The sequence below is a fragment of the Hypomesus transpacificus genome, chromosome 23 (genome assembly GCF_021917145.1).
Source record: "Hypomesus transpacificus isolate Combined female chromosome 23, fHypTra1, whole genome shotgun sequence".
In the NCBI taxonomy this organism is placed as follows: domain Eukaryota; kingdom Metazoa; phylum Chordata; class Actinopteri; order Osmeriformes; family Osmeridae; genus Hypomesus; species Hypomesus transpacificus.
In genome coordinates this window covers 17,537,961-17,562,628 of record NC_061082.1, presented here as the reverse complement: position 1 = coordinate 17,562,628, position 24,668 = coordinate 17,537,961, and the positions used below count along the sequence as shown (strand labels likewise).

At 46.2% G+C, this 24,668-nt stretch overlaps 2 protein-coding genes across 2 annotated transcripts; one reads left to right on the top strand and one right to left on the bottom strand.

Moving 5' to 3' along the window:
- The first annotated feature begins 25 nt into the window (after nucleotides 1-25).
- Nucleotides 26-12,104, top strand: parp14rs3 (poly(ADP-ribose) polymerase family member 14-related sequence 3). Its single transcript, XM_047046037.1, has 26 exons — nucleotides 26-371; nucleotides 538-731; nucleotides 828-849; nucleotides 970-1,137; nucleotides 2,016-2,255; nucleotides 2,376-2,609; nucleotides 2,851-4,907; nucleotides 5,097-5,205; nucleotides 5,314-5,412; nucleotides 5,563-5,625; nucleotides 5,739-5,915; nucleotides 6,147-6,331; nucleotides 6,464-6,506; nucleotides 6,635-6,739; nucleotides 6,917-6,979; nucleotides 7,349-7,525; nucleotides 7,805-7,980; nucleotides 8,152-8,230; nucleotides 8,324-8,443; nucleotides 8,648-8,710; nucleotides 8,868-9,044; nucleotides 9,277-9,459; nucleotides 9,622-10,317; nucleotides 10,424-10,587; nucleotides 10,698-10,872; nucleotides 10,999-12,104. Exons 1-26 carry the CDS (start codon nucleotides 200-202, stop codon nucleotides 11,292-11,294), a joined length of 6,237 nt encoding a protein of 2,078 aa, XP_046901993.1. The 5' UTR covers nucleotides 26-199; the 3' UTR covers nucleotides 11,295-12,104.
- A 61-nt stretch (nucleotides 12,105-12,165) lies between these two features.
- On the bottom strand, nucleotides 12,166-18,791 carry ubxn4 (UBX domain protein 4). Its single transcript, XM_047046038.1, has 13 exons — nucleotides 18,613-18,791; nucleotides 17,922-18,024; nucleotides 17,784-17,812; nucleotides 17,301-17,419; nucleotides 17,010-17,217; nucleotides 16,756-16,888; nucleotides 16,453-16,507; nucleotides 16,163-16,327; nucleotides 14,595-14,722; nucleotides 14,336-14,432; nucleotides 13,616-13,747; nucleotides 13,208-13,410; nucleotides 12,166-12,955 (listed from the first exon to the last, which is right to left on the bottom strand). The coding sequence occupies exons 1-13, from the start codon at nucleotides 18,692-18,694 to the stop codon at nucleotides 12,817-12,819; spliced, it is 1,593 nt and encodes a 530-aa protein (XP_046901994.1). The 5' UTR covers nucleotides 18,695-18,791; the 3' UTR covers nucleotides 12,166-12,816.
- Nucleotides 18,792-24,668: the final 5,877 nt, after the last annotated feature.

Here is a 24,668-nt window from a genome sequence, read left to right as displayed (position 1 = left end):
AAGTGAAAGTTAACTACAGCTGTATAGGGTTTTTCCATTGCATTGTAAATCGCTAACAAGTTAATTTAAGAGGACTTGGGAGTTGACCGGAACAGCATTTCCAAGCGCTTTTCAGTAAAGTGTAGTTATTTGGTGCGGCAGATGCGGGACCCAGGACCCAATCTGTTGTTACTGAATTACGGACTGACAGGCTGACAAAATGACGCAAAAAAGGCTTATTTTGGAGGGTCTCCCGGACGACCTGCACCAAGTAAGACAGAGGTTGGATCTGTACTTCAAAAACAAAAGGCGGTCTGGGGGAGAGGTTTTGGACATCCTGGATTACCCTGGAGACAAAAGAAAAGCATTGCTCGTTTATCAAGACGATGGAGGTAATTATTTATCAATATGAAATACTTAATTAAATTACATCTGTGCAGTAGTAGTGTTCATGTATTAAATCACACAGGCCTTTTAAATGTGGAGTTCAACATCCAGTTAAACGTTCAGTTCTCCACTTTCCAACACACTGTAACTTCATCATGATCTCTTCTATAGTCATGCAAAAAGTTTTAACAAAAGGAAAACACCAGATTGACTTTAAAGAACCTTTGGGAGTGATTGAACTTCATGTGAAACTGGAGAAGGATAACCAAGCAGAAGTGAAAAAAGTTAAACCGAAAGTTTTACCTCGTCCAGACATCAGCAAACTCACAATGCTGGGTATGTCTGTACCCAGCACTCAAAACAAGGTGACTACTAGTCGATTCATTACGTGTTATATATAGGTCATCAATAGTTACATTTAAATAATACTTTGACTCTAATATTTCTTTTAACATTTGCAGCCAGAGCCAAATGTCAAAGCAGGTGAGATTGATATTCCTTATTCCTTGGGGGACAAGGAGTAATTCACAGAGAATGGACAGTAGTATAGGGGGGTTACTTCTGTGTAGTCTACACTAATTGTTTGTGTACTCCATTGTTTAGATACCGCAAAGGTTGAAGATACAAAGAAAGAGGCCTTCTCACTACTGGTCCGACACCCTGGTGAAGACAAAGAGATCCTTGAAATGTACTTTGAACAGTTTGTGCCAGAGTATCGTCTTATTAAGCATAGCAAGAAGACCTGGATCCTCAAACTGTCTAACCGGTCAGGTAAGTTTGTTTGTAGTAATTGTCTTGACTTTTTTACGGTGCTACATACAGTAAGACTAGAAAAATACAGAATCATAATTCTCAGTTTATTTACATTTAGTCATTTAGCAGACGCTCTTATCCAGAGCGACTTACAGTGGGTACAGGGACATTCTCCCCAAGGCAAGTAGGGTAAAGTGCCTCGCCCAAGGACACAACGTCATTTGGCACACCGGGGAATCAAGCCAACAACCTTCTGATTAATAGCCCGACTCCCTAACCGCTCAGCAATCTGACCGTCTTTATGCAAGTAGATTTCAGCTGATTGGATAAAGCTCTGCTTACGCCTTGGCAGAAATGTGTGGACTGTAAAACAGCATGACTCATCACATCACTTATCACCGTGGCAATAGAGAACGAAAGAATGAATGAGGAAATACTTATGTGGAAACAACAAGCTTACTGTCATTAGAAATGGTTTCATTTGACTTCCCCAGAGTTGCTGTATACGTCAAGATCTGTTCACTAAGTAACCCCAACAACATTTTTCATAACATCAAAATAATACATATGTCATTATTTCTTTGATGCATGCATGCATGCATATTCTGACATGATTTCAGAATCAGAATTGGTTTTATTCACCATGAAAGTTCACACAGATAAGGAATTTACTGTGGTAGTAACGTGCACACATTACAAGAATCGTAAATAAGTAATGTACAAAGTCTAACTAATACTAAGGGGATAAAATATGTTTTAAAAAAACCCACAAAGCTCTGAACACTAACTGCTCTCTCTTGGAAGTCGCTTTGGATAAAAGCGTCTGCTAAATGCATAAATGTAAATGTAAAATCACCCAGATGTGGAGAAGCTCTGAACACTAACTGTTCACCCAGATGTGGAGAAGATCCTGGCTAGGAAGGAACACTCCTACGGCATCTCAGTGGAGCTACACGAGGAGAATGTCGAGGAGGGCAAGCTGGACCCCAGGCGCTTCATCCTCAGCGGCTTCGACGACAACATCAAACGCGACATCATATCTCTGTACATTGGCAGCTGTAGCCAAGCGGCAGAGAACGTCTGGGAAACACTTGACGATGGAGACAGAATTCTGGTCACCTTCAAAGAGGACATCGGTGGGTTGATATTAACATGATATTCATGCATTTCCACTCAGAAAGAATACGAAGGAATTGTGAATCTCCAAACAGCAGAGTGTAATGATAAGGAAACTGGTCCATTTGTCACGCATACAGATGGAAAGTCCTTCCTCAAGAAATGCAACAGTAAGAAGGTCCAGGGTTTGGAGATTGCAGCCTGTGGGTTGGAGCAGACTGACTCTGTGCTTGTCCAGGGAGACATGAGCCGCCTCAACGAGGAGACCATTAGTCTCTATTTCTCCAACAAGAGAAGTAAAGGAGGAGAAATCGCCTCGCTGATCTGGGTCACTAAACACAAGAGCGTTGTCATAACCTTTAAGGAGAGTCACGGTAGGTCATCCAAAATACACTGGTTCACGCTTGATTTGAACACAACTGTACATTGAAAAAACGTGGCATCATGTTGTCACAAGCATGAAATGCCTCGTAACAAAAAAGAATGCGTGCTCAATCAATTTTGTGTACATTCAAACTATTGCGATATTCTGATGTTCTGACTATTCTATTCATGTCAACACCGGGCATTATATCCTCACGTTTCATCAATGGGTTGGTTGTTTTTCTGTCACAGTTGCAAGCAAGGTGGTGGAGCAGAAACACATTCTCACCGGGGTACACCTCACAGCACAGCTCTTCTACTCCAGTCTGCAGAAGGTTCTCCGCGGAGACCCAGCTCTGCAACCAGACTTCCCCACAAAGGTGGCCATCCCTCTCTGCTCTGCCGTCCTGGGCTTCATAAGCAGTGATGAGGGACGCGAGCAAGAGATGAAGGCCGCGTTGGACAAGGTTCACGCTGGTGCCTCGATCAACATGGCCGCTGACCCTCCTCAGTTGGAGCTCCAGATGACCATGGAGAAGGACTCTCTGGGGGCGCTGCGTCTGGGCCCTGCGTGGGAAGGGAACGCCCGCAGAGAAGCCCTGGCCCTGTTGGAGAAGTACAAGAAGACCAAGCTGCCGTCTGCCATGGAGGTCTGGGAGAGAGTTGAAAGAGATTGCCTTGGGTTGAACCGCCCTAACGCCAGAGTGTCCTACAGCAGAGGCACGTCTGAGATTGTGGTGGTGGGAACGCAAGCTGAGGTGGGGGGCGTCATGGAGGAGTTGGAGGGCATGGTGAAGAAGGCCAGAGAAGATCTGGAGACGGAGAGGGACACCAGAGAATCTAAGATCGTCCTGGGTTCCAAGGAGGAGATGGATTTCATCTGGAACCGTATCTCTGGCAAAGTAGCAGATGTGGAACTGTCCAAAGAAGATGAAAGCATATGTGTGAAGGGTTTGAAGGACAAGATGAACACAGCAGAGAGGGTCATAAAAGAAATTCAGATGAATGTCCAAGGTAAGGAGCTTGATCTCTCTGGCCCTCTCGTAAACTTCATGATGTCGCTGGACCTGAAGAAGTTTGAAAGGGACCACTTCCATCCGATTTCGTGTGTATTTCTCTGTGTCGATAAGTCAATAAAGATCCTCGGAGAACAAGATGAAATCCAGATAGCCGAAGACAAACTCCACAAAGTCATCAAAGAGGAGGTCATCGAACTCACCTTAGAGCAGAACAATGTGACCAACTGTGAACAGTGGAGGCAGTTCCTAACAGATCTGACCAGTGACCTTGAAACCAGTGGGAACGACAAAGATGTCAGCATCTCTTCCTCAGTTACAAAGATCGGCATTTGTGGTGTCTCCAGTGTGGTGGCAGACATGCTGAGCAAGATAACTGGATACCTGGAGAACAAGAAGCCCACGACAGAGGACGTCCCTCTCAGTTCACTCGAAGAAGTAGAGTACGCCGAGTCTTGCATGGGTATTTCTGACGACCCCAATCTCAAGGCCTTGGGGGTGACTATTCTAGCGTGTAAAAATGCAAACTCCCCCTGTCTTAAGGTCACGGCGGCAAGTGAGAAGATCAAAGAGGCCGTACAAACTGTGAAACTTCGGGTCAGTGCAATTACTGCCGAGAAGCACGTGTATGCAAAAGCTGGAGAGTCCAAAGCCCTAGAAAAGAACGAAGTAGCTCTAAAGGCAAAAGCCAAAGAATTGAAATGCGATCTGCACCTAAGGCTACAAGTGGCTATGGTTCCTCAGAAGCACAGCTATGATATAAAAGGCATCATCACTTTAACCATTACTCAAGATAATATTTCCCAACATGCATCAGATGCTTTAGTTTGTCCACTGAGCGGCTTGGCGTTGGATAACCTAATCGCCCGGCAGTTTCTACAATCTGGGGGTCCCGAGATCAAGAAGGTTCTTGACAAATGCCTGAAGGAGAAACAGAGTTTACTGGCCGGAGATGTGGTTGAGTCGAACACAGGCACCCTCAAGGCAAAGCTGCTCCTCTATGCTGGTATACCTGTTTGGGGGTCCTCACCTCAGAATATCACCTATCTGGAGGCAGCAGTACACGACAGTCTCATCAAGGCAGACAACAGGATGTGCACCTCTGTTGGGATGCCAGCGCTAGGGTGTGGCCCCTTTGGGTTTCCCGTCAAAGAGAGCGGCAGAGCAGTGACGAGGGGAATTCTTCAGTTCATTAACGGCCTTCAGGCATCTAGCCAGAACCTGAAGAACATAAATATCATAGAAACTGATGCCAAGTTAGTTGCGGACTTCCAATCAGCCATTGAAGCCTTGGTGAGTTCTTCCTTCTTCTCAGGAACACTGTATCTGGTTACTAAATTCAGCTTAGTGACACCATGCAGCCAGGTCTTTCCTGGTATATAAATGTCACAAGGCGTATTCCTTGGTGTTTCTGTGGAAAAAGTCGTTATGGCATCAAGCATGTACTCAAATGGACTAACACTACCTTGCGGTGTTAAACAGGGCTATCATCAAACGACAGTGTCAAACACAGCAACCACTTCTACTACTGCACAGACAACAACTGTCACGCAAGGCTCAGCATCACAAAACTCAGCACCGCCCCTACAAGGTAAGCCAGTTCATCTCCTTGAGCCATTAATAACGTTATAGCAACCTTACACTTTCAACTAAGCCTTCATTTCTCAGACAGGTTCTTACCCTGGTTTTGTCTATGCAGTCTCTCAGGTCTCTGTGAACATTAAGATGGGAGACATCACCAAAGAGACTGTGGATGTCATTGTCAATTCCAACAACCAGAATCTAAACCTGAATTCTGGTAAGTCAGTTCTGTTAATTCTGTTTCTTTTAGTTTTTTTGGGGGGTGGGGGTTGTTTTGTGCATTTGATTATATCGTTTTTTTCTGAAACTAGCCTTTCCAGTTGTGTGAATCTTCAAGTGTAAATCTGCTTTGTCATGATTTTTACAGGTGTGTCTGCGGCCATCCTAAAAGCCGCCGGACAATCAGTTGTGGACGAATGTAAAACATTAGGTAAACAAATACCGTAGCGGACATTACATGATAATGAAACAACCTCAAAGCACACAGGTCAACCTGATATTTTGTATGCTATAAATGTACCTTAACAGTGAATGTTTCAACAGGTCCTCTGAATAATGGCGGTGTCGTGCTCACCGGGGGAGGAAACCTGAAATGTAAACACATCGCTCAGATGGTCGGGACTGGTGTCCCTGCAGATATCAAGGCCTCTATGGAGAAGGTGTTCAAGCTGTGTGACAGCAAGCAAGCTGTCAGTGTGTCTGTCCCCGCAATCGGCACAGGTACTGTTAAGCCTCCGCACAGACACAGGAATGTTGTGCTTTCAAGGTGGTGAGGCTTAGAGCATGCAAATGGATCAGTACACCATTTCATTCATTGTTAATCTATATATTTACTCACACAGATATTGATGCTATTTCAAACTCTGTGGTTGGTTGTTGTGATTTATTTCCTGCCAGCGGGTTAGGGTTTCTTCCTAAAGTCGTTTTTTTTGTGTCTGTGTTGTACTTTAGGGAGAGGTGGCATGGACCCCAAACTATCCCTGTTAGCAATACTGGAGGCCCTGGATAACCACACGTCTCAGACAGCCTCGTCCAGCATCAGAGAGGTCTTCATTGTGTCTTTTGAGCAGAAGGTTTATGACCCTATGAACGACTTTTTGACCAAATTGAATAGGAGAATGCAGCGTCCTAAAAAGGTAGCTCTCGTTAAAACGCACTCATATTCATAATAGCCATAGTCGTTCAGAGATTACAATTAGGTCAGCTGTTTTAGTAGCTCTGTGTGTTTACAGATTAGAGATGTAACTTGTCATTTGTTATTTGTCCAGCCAAAGGCTGCACCTGCTCAATCCAAACTTCCCTCAAGTCAAGGTTCGACACTTTACCTTTATCTCACATCAGAATGTTTGTGCATCCTTCTCATAAACTCAAACTCCATATTTTTTATGTGTTGGGGGTAAATCAAGTAATCTTGCTAAAAGTTGATTCATTTACCCAAGTGATGATCCACGGCATCAAAATCGAGGTTAGGAAAGGCGATATCACCAAGGAAACAGTCCAAGGAATTGTGAACACTACCAATTCTGACCTCAACCTAACAGGAGGTGGGCATATTCATCCAACAACATCACACACTCAAAATCACGAAACTCACATGTCATGACATGTATTGAATAGTATTTGACGGCAGGTGAATGGCTGTCTACATCTTTAGAGTGAGTCTACCTGAGGAAGAGCAGGTGCCCGGATCTCTCCAACCTGCTCTCTTGTTGTTGTTTCAGGAGTCTCTGGGGCCATCACCAAAGCTGCCGGGAGTGCCATGGAGCAGGAGTACAAGATGATCCGTAAGCAGCTCTCTCCTTCAGATAACCCTCTCTGGCTCCTGGGACGCTGGCTGGTTTATCTCTAGGACCAGGCTTAGACTTTACCTGCAATTAAGCTAAGTGGCTAAGTAGCTCAGTGGTAGAAGCTTTGGTAGAGCCTTCGACTGCAGTGGTAGTGTTTGTTTGACGTTTTCGAGCCTTTCAACTGCAGAAGTCACAGGTTCAAATCCCCCCATAGCTTTGGATAGAAGCATCTGCTGTACATTCCATTACAACATTTTTCTCAGTCGAGCTCAGTTGAGGCTCGGCTGTTAACAGTCACTGGCTGGTTCAAAGCAGTTAGAGATGTGAAAGTTGTGATGTACCCTTTCTTCTTCTGTTCCCCTGCAGGGCCTCTGAAGGGCCACAAGGCAGGAGTGACCAGCGGAGGGGATTTACGGTGCGACTTCATCCTGCACATGCTGGGGCCTCACTCTGTGGTGGACGCCACCGTGCGAGTGACCAAGGTGTTGGAGCGCTGTGAGGAGAAGCAGATCACCACCGTCTCCTTCCCCGCTGTGGGAACAGGTAGGAACACCCACCTGGTCATCCTCGAGACTGCATGACTCAGCTGGGTTCAGGTCCACTTCTGAACAGCGTCTTTGATGGGACTGAATTCATCCAACCACCCCAGTTCATGTCATTAAATGCACTTTCCATGTTATGGGGATGGGTATAGCTCAGTGGTAGAGCATTCGACTACAGATTAAGAGCTCCCAGTTACAGACCCTGCATGTTGCTTAGTGATGACATGACTACTTTAGATAATTTGGTCCTAAAAGTCTGATGTAACTGCCCCTGTGACAGGTGGTGGTGGCTTATCAGGGGCGGATTCTGTGGGTGCCATTCTCCAGGGCATCGACAACCATCTCTCCCAGCTTCCCACCACTTCCGTGGTCAGGTTCATCTACCTGCTGGTGGACCAGGATCCGATCCTGCAGGCCTTTAAGCAGGGCTTCTCCCTCTGGACCTCCAGCCACATGGTATCTCAAATGTTTAGAAACATCTGAATTAACACCCTGCTGGAACATTCCAGATTTATTCGGTTTATCTGCTCATTCAAATGTTGATATTGGATGGTCGGCATTTCTGAAGAATGTTCAGTTTACTGCTGCGTAAAACGTTCTAGTTATGTTTTTCTGACTGTAATCTAGGATGAAGATAGCAGTAATGAGGATGATGACAGTGATGCATGGACAACAGACTCTGAGAGTGACGACAGCAGTCAGCAAAGTCAGTAAACCATTCATACACTCCACATGGTTTCAAACCATACACACGAGAAGTCTGTTTAGTAGTCTGCTTTTTGATCCTCTGTTTGCTCAGTCAACACAGTTGAAGCCATAATTGGGCCAATAAAAGTTAAAGTGCTTCATGGTGACATTACCAAGGAGAAGACTGACGTCATTGTGAACAGCACGAACGCCACCCTCGACCTGAAGACAGGTCAGCTTCCTGTTTCTCCTCTCTCAGCAGCCAATCACAACAGGCTGCGTGTTCTTGCAATTCGGTCCAAAAAACACAGTTTATTTACAGTACATCAGCCTGAACAGAACTTTTTTTTTATCAAGGAATTTGATTGACAGCCATGGGATATTTTTTGCATCAGAGGTGTTATTGGCTGAACAACTCACTGTGTTTCCTGCATAGGTGTGTCGGGGGCCATCCATAAAGCTGCAGGACAGGCCGTGGTGGATGAGTGTGAAGCTCTAGGTATGAGTTTGCTTCTCCTATAAACCCCACTACCTTGAGTCGTATAACTACAGCTTTAATCACATTAATCTTGTATTGTGCTTGTAGTTTAAACAGTCTTGTATTTTAGACGGTCTTCTACATTTCAGTGAATTTCCCCCCACGATTTATTTATCAGGCAAACAACCCGATGATGCTGTGGTGCTCACCAAGCCTGGGAATCTCCACAGCAAGCACATCATGCACATGGTGGGAAGGACCAAGCAAGGCGACATCACCAGCTCCATGGTTACAGCCCTGAAGATGTGTGAAGACCAGAAGGTCCAGTCAGTCTCTTTCCCAGCTCTGGGAACAGGTGCGCATGAGTGTTGCTGTCTTCCCTCCTATCTCTAGTCCTATTCATGTCATGACGTTGTATTCTCATGTCACAATGTGTGGATTATATAACAATAATATGACATATATACATAGATTATGTTATATCATTATATACACATCACATCATTATATAGACATATAATGATGATGGACACAGATGTTTACCTCAGATCAGGTCAGTGTCGTGTTTTTGTAAAATCCTTGTACAGGTGCCGGCAGTTTAGGAGCTTTGCAGGTGGGAAATGCCATGATGGCGGCGATAGCAGACTATCTGCTGACCTTCAGGAAGCCCTCTGTCTCCACCATACACATAGTTGTATTTCAAGCTGCGATGATGAAGGACTTTGAGGAGGTTATGAAGCAGTACAAGAAGGTGACCCCCAAACCCAGTGGTAAGTCTGGTCAGCAGAGAAGGCTGTCATTCTGTCATTCAAAACCAAAACATTCTGTAGCACAAGATAGAATGTGCCACACTCCTACTACAAGTGATTTTATTAGTTAATCTCTATGAGAATTACTACTCCTAATTTGTGGACTTTCTCCTTTTCCTTCAGCCACTAAAAACACACAAAAATATGCCTTCCAAAACACCCAGAAACCTGCCAAAACCACTTCCACCCTTACCAAACCTGCCCAAACCACTTCCGTTCAGACTTTTACCAAACATCCAGTGTGCCTGGAGCAGGCTACTGCTGCTGTGCCTTTCCCCAGCATGGAGGTCCAGCTGTGCGGCCTCACTCCAGCCAGCCTGGCCCAGGTGAAGGCACACCTGGATTCCTTCCTCTCAGAGGAGTGTGTCAGCCAGCTGGTGCCTTCCAGCCACCTGGGCCTCCTCCTGGAGCCTGAGAAGGAGGCCATCGTGGCCCTCAGCCGGAAGAACCAGGTGCAGGTCCTGGTGGCCGCGTCCCAGGATGGGGTGACCATCTCGGGGAAGAAGGAGGACGTCCTGGACTCTGTCCTCCAGATCAAGGACTTCCTTCAGAAGGCCAAGGACCGGGAGAGCCGGGCAGAGGAGGAGAGCAGGCTGAGGAAGACGGTGCGCTGGGAGGTCGGGGACGGGGATGTCTGGAGGGAGCTGGACTCCAGTCTCAGCTACGATCTGGAGCTAGCTTACCACGGGAAAAAGGGCAGTTTCACCTACACCCACCAGGGGGATACGTACAAGGTGGACCTCCAGACCATGCAGCAGAAAGACGGCAGAGGAAGATCTTCCAGCATCAAGAGGACTCTGAGAGCCGATGGAGACATAGGTAGAGAAGTCAAACGATTCTCACATTTAAGGGTATTTGTATGATGGCCCCCAAAAGGTTTGCAGTGAGGGACATTTGGTGAGACTTTGTGTGTATTGCATTACAGCTGTTATCCAACCTCCGCCAAGCTGGACCAAAATGGATTCCAAGGACCTGTCCATTGTTGACCTGATCTCCTTATCATCAGAGTACCAGAGTGTTGAGAAAGAGTTTCTCCAAACCAGCCACAATCCAAAAACTCCGACGCAACAAAAAATCCAAGTGGTCAAGGTTAATGAGCTGGCTCAAGTGCTTTATCCTCTAAAACCCTTGTTTCATAAATGTTCAAATTGAATCTAATGTCAGAGACTTCACTAGCTATATGTCGGTCTCGTCTTCAGATCCAGAGGATTCAGAGCAAGAACCAATGGCAGAGGTACGCTGTGAAGAAACAAGGTCTGGACCAGAAGTACCCCCAAACCAAGAATGAGCTGAACCTCTACCACGGGACCACAAAGGACATCTGCCAAAAGATCACCACCAATGGCTTCAACAGGAGCTTCTGTGGGAGGAACGGTAACCAAGACAACCCTTGTCTGATAACGACACTCCTTAGCCGGGCGTGTTCAGAAAAACACCCTTATTTCACCACATTAGTGGCCCTCTGTTGTGTGTTTGACGACTTTTTGGATTCTTCCACAGCGACGATGTACGGCAACGGAACCTACTTCGCCAAGGAGACGTGGTACTCCTGCCAGGACACCTACTCCAATCCTGACGCCAGCGGGCTCAAGTACATGTACCGCGCCCGGGTCCTGGTGGGTAAACCCTGCCAGGGGAGGAGCGGCATCCGGGAGCCTGACCCCCTGAACCCCAGCGACCCCGGGTCCGACCTGTTCGACTGCGCCGTGGACAGCCTGCAGAACCCTTTTATCTACGTGGTGTTCTGCGACGCCGGGGCCTACCCAGACTACCTCATCAGCTTTAAGACCGTCTGACAGATGTTGGAACGGTGATGAAGAAAGTTCTGTCTGCCTCTTTGCTAACAGAGAGACTTGAGTTCTGGGGTTTGTGTGTTAGCAAGAGTTTTAACAAACACCTCAACATAACAACGACCAAGTCAGAGCGATCGGTTAGAGCCAAGTTTCTCGGAGTCATTAAGTTCAGACATATTGAGAAGGTTAGACAGAACATATGAAGGAAAATCCAACTTCTTCCACACCATCTTGTGGCTTCTGGAGAGATAGGCAGAAGAGCAATAATGTGGGAAATGTTTTGATGTTTTGGTTTTGAGTTACACTGCGTGCCTTATGTAAAAAAAACTTTGTTTACCAGTGATACTTGACAGCAGAAACTTTGCCTTGGGAACATAAGGGTTTGCATATCAATCTTAAAGAATATCAAATCACATCAGTGTCCTCATAATTTTAGATGTATATTAAATAACAAATCTGAGCCATAGTGACACCTGCAGTTCGGGTCATTCTGACCCATCAGTCGTTGTGACCCACCGTCGTATTGCGACAACTTTACCGCATACAAAAACAAAGTTAAGCATTTTTGTTTAACTGTTGGGCTGTCTCATACCCCCCACATCGCGAACGTACAAAGAAAATGCTTTTTATTTGTTTTTGCATTGGGTAAAGTTGTTACAACAACAATAGTTCGTTGTGAACCTTCGGGTCATGTGACCTGAAGGCAGAACAAGGGTTAAAAGTAGTCATTATGCTTTTTGAATAACACTATGATTAAGTCAAGCCTTAGCATTAGTTGTATTTATGAAGAAACAATAAAATGTTATTAACACACATCTGGCTCAGTGTACAACCTAGCACCTTGAGAATGTCCTTACAAACACAAACAACAATATATTGAAAAACTTTTATTATTATTATAATTATTATTATCATCATCATTTGCCATTGTTACATACAGGAGCAGTTCCAGTGGTTGCTCATGTTCAACTAGTAGAAACACATTCTACTGCCAAGGCAGTCTCTGCCAGCAGTGGCCCCACAGCCAGGGTAGAAAACTCATCTATGCACCCCCCCCCCCCCCTCGCTACAGCCACTCACTGGCTCGTCCAGCTTCACCCAGCTGGGCTACAGTTACATAACGAGCTCCTCCGCAGCCGTCAGACAAGTTAACAGACTGGAGAGAAGCTCCTGCGCCGGCGTTGACCCCCCCACACAGACACCTGGTCGGGCGAGTCTGAAGCCATTAGTAGTTTCAACACAAAGAGAGAGAGAGAGGGGGGGGACGGGAGAAGGGTCTGATCCAAGTCCATGGAGGGGTGGGTGGGTTACCTTGATTATATCTACCCATGCAGGAAGAAGCGGGAGGACTTAACAAGCTCGGATGACGGGAAAGGGAGAAAGTTGGAACGAATAAACATAGCCCTAAAAGTCAGCATAATCGTCAGTTACACCGACGGCACGCACTCGACAAAGTCAAACCGTTTCAGAGAGAGAGAGACAGAGAGAGAGAGGGAGGAAGAGAGAGAGAATCAGTGTTATTGCACTACATCTGCTGGGTGGAGTTCCCGTTCCAGGTGTTGTTGTCATCCTCGCTGTCCTCCTGGGTTCGAAGTCTGTGGATCTTACCGTCCTTCTTGAAGTCCTCTGGTCTCTTCTCCATTGTGCGCTTGCGAAGGGATTCCCTGAGACAGACAAAGCGATAAAGATGTAAACATAAAGAGAGAGAGGGGAATAGTATTAGCGAGCGGCATAAATATGACAATTGTGACAACAATTTGACTGTTACGCAACAACAAACTCCCCATATCATCAAGCCACCCTAATCCCCCTGCAGTCCCTGCCAGGCTAGCTATGGAGCTCTCCTCTGAGGGGATGCAGGGTGGGGGAGGTCATGAGGGGCAGGTGGTGCGGGGGTTGGGACCCCAGGCCCTCACCTCTTTGGTTCCCCACCAGAGGAGCCCGAGGTGGGGGCAGTGCCGGGTCTCTGGGAGGGGGCGGGGGCGGGGCCCGGGCTGCTGAACAGGAAGCCGGTGAGGAACCTCCAGACGGCGAGCAGGGGATAGAGGATGGAGCCCAGCAGAGCCCACAGACCACCCTCGGACGACTGCACCACCGAGTGGGCCGGGCGCCCCGTTTGCTGCAGAGAGGGAGGGAGGGAGGGAGACAGACAAATCAAGAAATGACTTCCGATTCGAAACAGTTTTGTCGTTTTGTGGAGGCGCCAATTGTCCCTGTCCTGATTGTCTTGGGACATATGATCAGATAGAGGGGATCACAAGGTGTGTCCAGCCCCCCTGACTCCAGCAGGGTGTGAAGGTGTCAGGTGTGCGTGTGAGGCTCACAGGCAGCAGGACGACCGAGGCGCTGGGGGCCAGCTCCAGCTCCAGCAGGGTCTTGTCCAGGTCCTCCCCGGTGAACTCCCTCCGTGGAAACATGGTCGCCAGGGAGAAGTTACCGTAGCGATTGCCTACTTCCTGAAAAAGGACAAACACCCATGGTTGTGTGCTGCGCCGACGTGACGGTGACGTAGGGACGCCATGTTGATCTGTAGAGACGCCACCCGTCTAGAGATGACATGTACCGTTTGGTAGCTGATCAAATGTATGGCTCACTCTGTCTAGCGATAACGCTATCTTGAAGCTGATGGTATTGTGACATTATTGTGACATTATATATACCACCTGAACTCTATTCAGGTGGTATACTGCATCTATAGATCAATATGACACTAGCCAGTAGCTGATGCAAGGATGCCAGATTGATAAATTATGACGATTATATTATTGTTATAATGCGTCTGGTAAAAAAACAGACTGCTCATTGGCACTAACCCCTGAAATACTGAGAGAGAGAGAGAGAGAGAGAGAGAGAGAGAGAGAGAGAGAGAGAGAGAGAGAGGCTTATACCATAAGAGTGACTTTTACCATGAGAGAGCATGAGACAAAGCAAGAGAGAGAGAGACAGAAAAGAAGAGAGCGGGAGCGAGAGAGAGTGCGAGAGAGAGAGAGAGAGAGAGAGAGAGAGAGAGAGAGAGAGAGAGAGAGAGAGAGAGAGAGACTGACCTGAGCAGCAAACTGTCTTGCCTCCTGCAGCCTGCTCTCTGAGGGGAACTGGTTGGTGAAGGAGGAACCGTCTGGGAGACGGAACTGTATCCTGGTGCTGGGGGGGGAAACACACACACACACACATCACACACACACACACACACACAAATCAACCACACGCCAGAACACGAACCATGAAGTAAAACTTCCAACTCAATTCACGATATGAATCGGGGAGGAAGCCCTGAGGGTGACTCCTAGTTCCGGCCCCCCGTACCTCCTCTCTCTGTTGGGGGTCTCTCTGCGGGCCTCCTGCTCCGCCCGCCTGGCCTGCAAGGCTGCCAGCCGAGCCGTCTCCAGCTCCTCGTGGTTCTGAGCATAGCGGGCCGCCCGGTCTGCACGGTCCTGGGGGGGGTCACACAAGCCTCGCGTCACACAACCTCACTCCTCCTAGGTCATCCGATCTGTTTTTATCCCTCCGCTCAGGATCAATGATGTAGCTATCTCGAATTTGTGTGTATTCGATGATGCACTGAATCCGCCGTGGACTGCAGTGTTACATGCCAGTCTGTAGGGGGCAGTGGGGTATCTGTTGACCCTGTGACCCATCAACCTAGCCTGGCTGCCAGCCCAACTTCTCCCTGCCCCCAAAAAAATTTGGTCAGGAAGTTGGGTCTGGAGGGTCTCGTATTGGGAACCAACTACAGAAAACCGGAATCTGGGCGAACCAATGAAATTGCCAGGGCGGGCTTTATACGATGATGGACAGATGATCAACAGTAACGTAATCACCCACGACACAAAAGAGCGCTTAAGTTGAATTTGTTTTGAACAAACATGGCTACCGCTGGAGATCTGGGATGTTATGATTCTGCCATCGAGTCTGTTTTAGAACACATCGACAGCGCATTAATTTAGAAAGAGGAGAGACGCAATCAAGGCATTTGTCGATGGAAAATATGTTTTTGCCGTCCTTCCTACGGGATTCGGTAAAAGTTTAATTTATCAGCTGGCCCCGATGGTTGCGAAGAAGATGGGACACAATGAAAACCCAGTGGCCATTGTGGTTTCTCCTTTTCTTTTGTGGAGTTGTAATCCTAAACGGAGAACTTGTTCGTATATGCATTGCCCTTTATTGTTTCGCTCAAAAAGGTTGACCGTGTGAACAAGTACTCCCCCTACCCTTAAATTAATTTTACAACACCGGCAAAAATCGTTTGTATTCATTCTTCAAGCATACTTCAAGTCTGCTTGCAGTTTAGTCAGTAAAGATTTAGCTGCCTCTCAGTTTAGTTCTGTTGACAACAACTATGCGGCGCTTAACATACGTCACATACTCTGTTGCTCTGATTGGTTGTAGATCTATCCAATTGAGCGAAGAGGCATTTGTTTTCCAAGCTCGTTTGAAACACGCCTCGTAGTCAAAGCCCAACGGAGAGTTCTCAGACTCATATTCTGACTAGAATTATGAGTATGACAACGTCAGGCTACCATCAACCAGCCTCTGGTGGTGAATGCACCATGACTGGGACCTGAGGCTCAACATCAGCTGATTTCATCAGATCTGACCTCTACTGTGCCCCGCGTTCACTGCAGGACGGCGGAGAGGAGGAAGAGAAGAAGACGACGAAAAGGAGAAAAAAAGAAAGAGAGCGAGACAGTAACCGATAGAAGAAAGACAGAAGAAAGACAGAGCGGAAGAGAGAGAGAGAGAAAAGAGAGAGAGACATAGAGAGAGAAAGAGAGAGATAAAGAGAGGGAGAGAAAGAGAGAAAGAGATAGAGAGAGAGAAAGAGAAAGAGGAATAGAAAAAAAGAGATAGAAAAAGAGAAAGAGGCTCAGTACCAGGGCGATCTGCTGCTTGACGCGCTCCCTGGCCGCCTTCTCCTCTGCCTTGTCCTTGTTCCTCTCATCCAGGATCCGCTTGGTCTTGTCGTCCTCCTGCTTCTTCTTAAAGTCCAGAACCTCCTTGCCCTGCTTCCTCCTTTCCATCTCCTTCTTGATCTCACCCTGAACACACGAGACACACACACATACCAGACTGCATCACCACATCGAGGCACATCTCCCCCAGCCTGCAGCTGAAGACATCATCGCGTCCAGCCCCCGACCGGCCCGGCCACGGCAGGATTTACCTCCTCCTCCTCTTTCTTCTTCTGCTCTCTCCTCTCCTCTAGTTGCTTTGTCAACCTGGGCAGGGAAAGTCAACCACGGAAGAGAAGGAAAACGCAGGAGAAAGTGGTCAGTCGGCAAGCAAGTGGTGTGTGTGCATTATGTATACGTGTGTGTGTGGTTGTGTGTGTGTGTGGATTATGTATACGTGTGTGTGTGGTTGTGTGTGTGTGTGCATTATGTATACGTGTGTGTGTGGTTGTGTGTGTGTGTGCATTATGTATACGTGTGTGTGTGGTTGTGTGTGTGTGTGTGGATTTCCATACCGTTCCACTTTGGCATCCAGGCCCTCATCGGGCTGAGAGCTGGCGGAGGCGTCGTCCGACGAGGTGCTCCTGTCCTCACCGGGGGTCACATGACCAGAAGCCCCGCCCTCCTCGGCAGGCCTGGACAGGGATTCTGGGTGGAAGAGGCGACAAAGGGAAACGTGTGATCGTCCACGTTGCCATCCAGGCGATACGACAGCACTGAATGCCGTTGATTCACACAGAGCGTGTCCCCGGCGATGCCCACGTGTCACCTTTAGATGTCGAAGGTGTGGCTGTGGACTCTGTGGCTGGTGTCTGGGTGGGCTGGAGGTCTTGTGGAGCAGGGGGGGAGAGCGGGAGGGCTGTGGCCGGGGCTGGGGCCTGCTCCTCTGGGGGTGGGGCTTCCATGGGGAGCCCCGTCTCAGCCTGGGGGGCGACCGCGACCGCCTCCACCCCCGCGCGGATCTGCTGGGCATGCATCTGCCACACACGGGACGTCAGAAACCTAACGCCTCGGCTACATCTAACGGGGGCTTGTGTGTGCGAGTCGGGAAGCACGCTACCTCTTTGACTTTGTCGATTCTCTTCCTAAGCTCCTCGGCAGGAATGCTGCCGGCGATGACCTCCAGGGGGATGCCGTTCTCCCCGATGAAGAAGCTGGAGGGGATGCACACCACTGGGTCTGTTTGAGGGTCAGGGTTAAGGTCGAGTCGGACGGAGGCAGCCTTCAGGGAGTCCTACGGCACACCGCTACAATGATTCACGCCCCGCGTCGGTGCCTCCACAAGCAGAAAAAGATACGCCTATTTCGGATAAGCCTACTTTTGTCGTGGGAGGAATTCCATCCACATTCTGTCAGTCTTTCCCAATACGCTATTGCAGCTTTCACACATTTCGTTGACAACATCAACTATAGCGACATGCAGCACTTTGCTGTTAGTAAGTAAAATAGCGAAGACGTAGCCAGTGGAAAACAAACAAGGCAAGTTAGTAATGAAACAGCAGCAACATTGTGATTGATCACCCGTGCGGCAATGAAAGGATACAGATTTGGGAGAACTGAACACATGTCTCACTGTAAGAAAAGAGAACCCCGTGTCAGGAATGTCATTATGTCAGTCCTGTGGCACTGTTAAATTCACCGTATTCGCAATGTTACTAAGGTTAAATCAGTTATACGCTACCTCTTGGCATCCACCTTAATTGCGACACAAGTGTTAAGGGACGCATCGGCAACTATGTCGTCCTCCCAACTGGAAATCATCTGTGTGGACTGCTCATCGTCGCCTGGGGGTCAAGAAAATATTTTTAACATTTTTCAAAAATGTGTTGAGTCACTCACGACGGCCACCAAGTGCTACTGGAACAGCTACGCAAAATTATATGGCCTCAAACTGACCACACAGCAAAATTATGAATTGGCATGTTGCCTATGTTGTCAATGTAAAATCATCAAGTTATGTCAGCAACTTACTAGTTCATTATTTATAACAAAACTGTTACCAAAACTATCAAAAGCTAGTCACCTGTCAACAGCGTCACAGCTTGCCATTACTGCAAACTAGCAGATAGCTAACAAGCTATGCTAGCTAGCTAGCTACCATTAGTAGCTTGTCAGTCCCACACATTCCTTTTCGCTTGTGATATGTCATGTTTTCATGACAATGACAGCTTACTTGCTTCTCAATAGCCGTTGATAGCTAGTGATAGTGCACATAGCTCAGCTAGCGTAGACTACGTTTTCTACGAATCATTCAACTGGTTAGCTTGCTGATCTACTGTAGACTACAGTGTAGTCTAACTAGCCAGCAGCAAGAAATTCTACGCTTGACGACGATGTCAAACTAGCGAGCGACCTATTATTACAGCTGTTACCTGTTATAACGACGACGAAAACAAGGCTCTGTTGTTTGGCAGCGGCGATGGCAGCTGGAATAGAACCTTCAAACCAGCGCATTTTTCTTCAATTAGTTGTCTCTTATATTATAATATTAAATCTTCAGTCACATCTACCCTGAGTACCTAGAACCTTCAATCTCATCACGGAACTACACAGCCCAGGGAAATGTAGTTTTTAGATAAAGCTACCGCTAGTTATGGGATTTGTAGTTTACTTCTACTAGAAGAGGGCAGAAATTCAGTGGGCGTTTGTGCATCTTTCAGATATGACAAAGACCTCTTGAATTTCATAGCTGAATACCATATAGCCTACCTTGTTGCTATAGGTTACATAGATACCACAAACTAACAGGCTGTGTGAAATATGATCTTGTGTTTTACTCCATGTTAAATGAGGATGGACCATCTTGTAAAATAAAGTTATATTCTAAATTGTAAAAAATGCATGATTATAATAATTATAAGTAGACATTATTAAATGAAAAGCAAAATCCTGAAATGCTGACTGTCTTCTGTTTTGGACCTGTTCAATGGGTTTTGTGCTGTTCGAGGATTCGAAGAGGACCAATGTCCCGGAGGATGCACAGTTTATCAGGGCCCAAACTGGCCAATCAAATGTAGAGGTTTGAGTTGTGAAAATGGCTCCCCAGAGCAACAGGTCAGATAACACTGTTTCACCTCAGCCTCACCAATGCAACTGACCCTGTATCAGTAGTACAGCCTACCCTCCCCATTCATCCATTTCCCAGACACAAACCAGGCCAACTTTTAAACTATATAGATCATCCATGGTCCTTAACTCTGGTTCTTATATTATCTCTTTATCCTCCCTTAGTGATAAAATATGGAACCTATCTCACCGTACTCACTGCCTTGGCCAGCTCCACTCAAACTTCCGTTTTATAACATGTCTTCACTCCTTGTGTGTCATGGAGAGACGGAAATGTTTGTCTCGGCCCAGCCTTGATGCCTACAGACACTGAGGGCTGCTTGTTATGCAACTTCAAACTCCTGTAGTCCTGTGTAGCTGGGAGTGCAGTGTGTTCAGGCTGACTCACAGTCCGAGGTTAACTCTTCGTAGATGTTTACTTGATTCCTCCTTCCATCCACTCTTCGTGTGTCCTTCCTAACTGGCCCTGAAAGTAAAGATCTGAAGGAAGACTCCTTCGATCTCATCCTTCTTTGTTGAGAGAAGAGACCAGGAGAGAGAAATGACCAGAGACCCGGAAGATTCCAATACTACCATGGATTTAAACCTGGTCGATGGCAGTTTATTGTGTTTTCTGTGAAAAATCAGCTTATCACAGTTTCTACACAGCCTACAGAATGCCTGTTTTCAACATTCAAAAAACATTAATAAACAGGTTGAAAAGGCTTCTTCTCTCGTCATCCCCAGATAAATAAGCAAAATGAAATGCCTATTGCCATTTCTCCTGCAAGTCTTCTTCAAAGTGTTCAAGAAAAGGGACCGAGGTGATGAAACCATGAAACACTAGATGACATGGACCCCAAAGGTAAAACAGTGACGTTATATCTGGATTATTCCATGCTTGTGTGGAGTCATCTAGATGGAAGTGACACATAGTTTCTCTTTCTCTTTTTTCCTCCACGTCTCTGTCATTGGAGGTAATTTATATAGTCCACACACTGTGTCTGTTGCCGGGCAAAACTATGTTGAATGTTTAGATTCAGGGTTTTTTCTTCACACAGTGAGAATTTGTGGCCAGAAGATGGCAGTATTGTGATGGCTGGAACTCCGACAGTGCTTTGGGGCCATAGGGTTCATAGAGAGAGTATTTCTCAGAGCCAGCTCCTTTTTCTCTCAAACAGACAACAACAGACGGACAGACCACACCCCAGTCTGACTTTAATGGTCACCTACATGCCCAGCTCACGTCGATATCAGACCAACCATCTGGCCTCTATTCCATGGTGACATGATGATTTTGCACCCATGGATGTTTTTCTCGCATTTCACAATGTAGGTATCATCACTATCGATCTGCAACATGACAGTGCGGCGGTGCGAATCTGTGTTTGTCTCATCGTCATGTTGTGGGTTGTGTGTATCAGAAACCTGGTGAAGCTCCCTTTGGTGCGTGTCCATACTTGTGACAGACAAGAGGAGCAGGTTCTGAGCTGGTCTATATACCATGTGAAGTTGTTATATCATGAGCCTGTGTTTTGTGATGTACACACAAATACCCTCAAGCACACACATGCACACAAGCATGCACAAATGCACATACCCTCAAATGCAAATACCCACATGACTGGGCACAGACATGCACGTGGTAGCTCTTCACGACATGAACCCTCCATGTCAACAAGTCTGGGTTTCACCTGATTCTCCACAGAGGGAAGAGGAGTATTTGCATTGTATCATTTGAGTATTATCCCAGCTAACCTGAAGATTGAGTGGCTGTCAGTGTGATACGTACCTAACATCTCTTTTTCTGCTCTTCCCCCTGTGTGAGCGTGTGTATCTGTGTGTGTGTGTTATTGTGTGTGTGTTTGTGATCATGTGTGTGTGCGTGTGATTGTGTGTGTGTGATTGTGGGTGTGTATGCCAGGAACTCTGGTGAATGGATAGGTTCTGAATGTTTTCCATCTTACCTTTGTATGCAAATTCATTCTTTTTCAAACTTCCTTTTGAGGCTGGAAGAGGAAGTGTGTGTGTGTGTGTGTCTTTGTGTGTGTGTGTGTGTGTATGTGTGTATGTGTGTATGTGTGTGTGTGTGTGTGTGTGTGTCTGTGTGTGAGTCTGTGTGTGTGTCTGCTCATTACATTCCTAACACACATCCTGGCTGTGTGATTACCATTACACTGCAGATATTTTGAACAGTAGAGTTTGAAATATATTCATCTGTGTTGAAGCCCCTGTGCTGTGATGTGAAGGCACATGCACCCATGGGGGCTCACAAACACAGGCAGCTTTTCCCAGGCTTATTTTCCCTGCTTGGCACTGGTCAGACCTGATAGACGGCTGCTGTTGACTCACTTTGAGGGCGAGGGAGGGGGTTCACTGTTGCTGGGGCAGACTAGTGCTCACACACACCTATCTCTCTCTCTCTCTCTCTCACACACACACACACACAATTGCATTTAAAACACAGTCACACATGTACACACACTCATACATATACACACACACACACTTCACTTATCTCCTACAGAGATACACAAAGTGAATTACTTTTTGTTTAGCAGCACTGGTGATTACTAGGAGTTTACTAGAGTTGGAATAGTGAGCAAAATAAACCATGAAACATTTTTGTTCCAGACTATTGTATTAATATAAATACATTATCTATGAACAGCATGTTTAAGTTTGTTTAGAATGCAAGCCAAGGCCGTAGCCATGGAGTCAACATCGGGGGGACGAAATCTGCCACATTTTTTATGATAAGTTTGACAGCGTGCGTGGTTGCCTTTCGTAGCATTGCACTTTTATATTTTATTTATATTTATATATCAATATATTGGGGGGGACATTTTGACCAGATTTTAATGGGGGATGTGTCCCCCAGAATATATAGTATGATTAGGCCCTAATGGAAGCATATGTTTTGTGGAGATAAATTAGGAAAATAGTGGGCAAAGAATGCTTGAGAACATTCTGATAGTCAACTGAAGATTCGGGTGGAAATGTTGACAGTTCTTATTGAAGTTTTGTGCAGAACTATTCTGTGACTGGAGGCCAAATGGAATAAAAGACTGTCTCTCCCTCATAGGCTCAGATACACACACACACACACACACACCATGTACACACACCCACACACCAAACAAACTGACACCTACACACAGCATCCCTCCATTTTGCTGTTAATAATCTACCGTGGGATGTTTCTCTTAGCCTCAGGAACTATGACAACGACTCACATTGTATGGGTCTCTCAGGTCTGAATAACTAGGTTTGGGGTTACCCATGTCACTTAAAAAGAAGCTGCGGACAGACTAGACCAGGTTACTCTAGAATAAACCAGACAAGATTATAATAGGCCAGATTAGACCAAACTAGGCCATATTAGGGCAGACAAAACCAGAGTAGGCTAGGTTCGACTAGAAGACATCAGATTAGACCAGACTAGACCAGAAGACATCCAATTAGACCAGATTAGACCTGACAAAACCAGATTAGACCTGACAAAACCAGATTAGACCTGACAAAACCAGATTAGACTAGGTTAGACCAGGATAGACCAGACTAGAACACACTAGACCAGGCTAAACCAGACTAGACTAAGATATAACGTAACGATATAACATATAAATTCATTTAGTTCACAAAAGTTCAAGACAGGACTTTGGTAAACATCGTTTTAGAACACACTTAAGTGTTCTAGAACTCATAGAAATACAAAATTGTGCTGAACGTTGCACACATAAACGTATCCTTGCCCCCTCAGGCTGACGCTGAGCATGCTAACTCTGTCTCCTTGAACCCTAGTCAGACTACCCTGAGCGCCCAGTCTGGAATGGCTGGTAGACCTAGCATCACCGAGAATGGGATTTAACGGGCCAACCCCACAACAATCCCAGAGTTGACAGCGCTGGTGAAATATTTATATCACTGCTTCCATTTCATATGCTCTAATTACCCCTTAGCATGATGTGTGTGTGACAACCCATTTTTTATGACATGTTTTCTAGTTGGCTAGATTCGCTATGCTTAGCAGCAGTTCTTAAATAAATATAAAATTCAGTTAACTGTCATTGTAAAAAGGTTGATAAGAACCATAAATCTTACACACCTAGGAAGAGATGGGAGGAGGGGGGATAGAGGTAGAAACGAGAGAGAAAAGGTTAGGGAAGACAAGCAAGAGGAGTGTGAGAGGGGTGTGTTATTAACACATTCTTACTGTTAAGAGAGGAAGCACGAGAAAAAGTCCGAAAGAGGTGTGAAAAAGTCAGAGGGAAATGTATGAGTTAGATAGTCTATTGAGGCCCTTTAATGATATTTGAGATTGGCCTTCTACAGGCTTTATCCAAATGACAGCAGAATGGCTCAACCTATGGGAGGTAGGCTACATTGTGGACAGGAGTACATAATGTATAATTTCCACTGTTATAGATGGGGGAGGCCTTTATCACGTTATGCTCACCCTCCATTGCCCCTGCAGACTCTCTCTCTCTCTTTTTCTCTCTCTCTCATACACTCACACAGGACCTTTCAGATTCAGCTTCCTATGTTAGTGATGCTAGCTATAGTGGAGTGAGTGAGAGCGCGAGGGAGAGAGACATACAGAGAGACATAGAGAGAGAAAGAGAGAAAGAGAGAAAGAGAAAGAGCGAGAGAGAGAGAGAGAGAGAGAGAGAGAGAGAGAGAGAGAGAGAGAGCGAGAGAGAGAGAGCGAGAGAGAGAGAGAGAGAGAGAGAGAGAGAGAGAGAGAGAGAGAGAGAGAGAGAGAGAGAGAGAGAGAGCGAGCGAGGGGGAGAGCAGGCAGGAAGGCAGGGCGGAGAGACTAGAGACAGCAGCTAGAACTGCCAGTCGCGGTAGCTCAATATGGAGTAACCGCGTCGGTTAGACAACGGCGTCGGGAAGTACAAAGAAAAACCCGCTTAGGACCGAAATTGCTTAACCAAGGAATAAGAAAAACAACTCAACTATGAGATACGGCGTTGCAAGTTAACAATCATCTTGACGGAGATAAAATATACTTTGCGAGAACTATTTATTCTTGAAAAATGGCGAACGATTCTCCTGCTAAAAGCCTTGTGGACATAGACCTCGCATCTTTGCGGGTGAGTGCATGTTATTGAACGAGCATTCAATGAGTGCATATTGCTTTCCTAATGGTCTTTTTACGCGATCGCTCTTAAAACCTACAAAAGCATTGACCAAACCGTGCCAGTTTTTGTTATATACACATTCCGAAAAAAATGTCATTTACTCTTTTGTTTGAAAAGCACATTTAAGAAAAATCATGTTTAACCACCTCAAAGAATGGTGATCATCCTGTATTAAAAATCACAATCAATCACAATTTGTTTTACCGTATAACGTGTTACTTTTTATTTAGGACCCG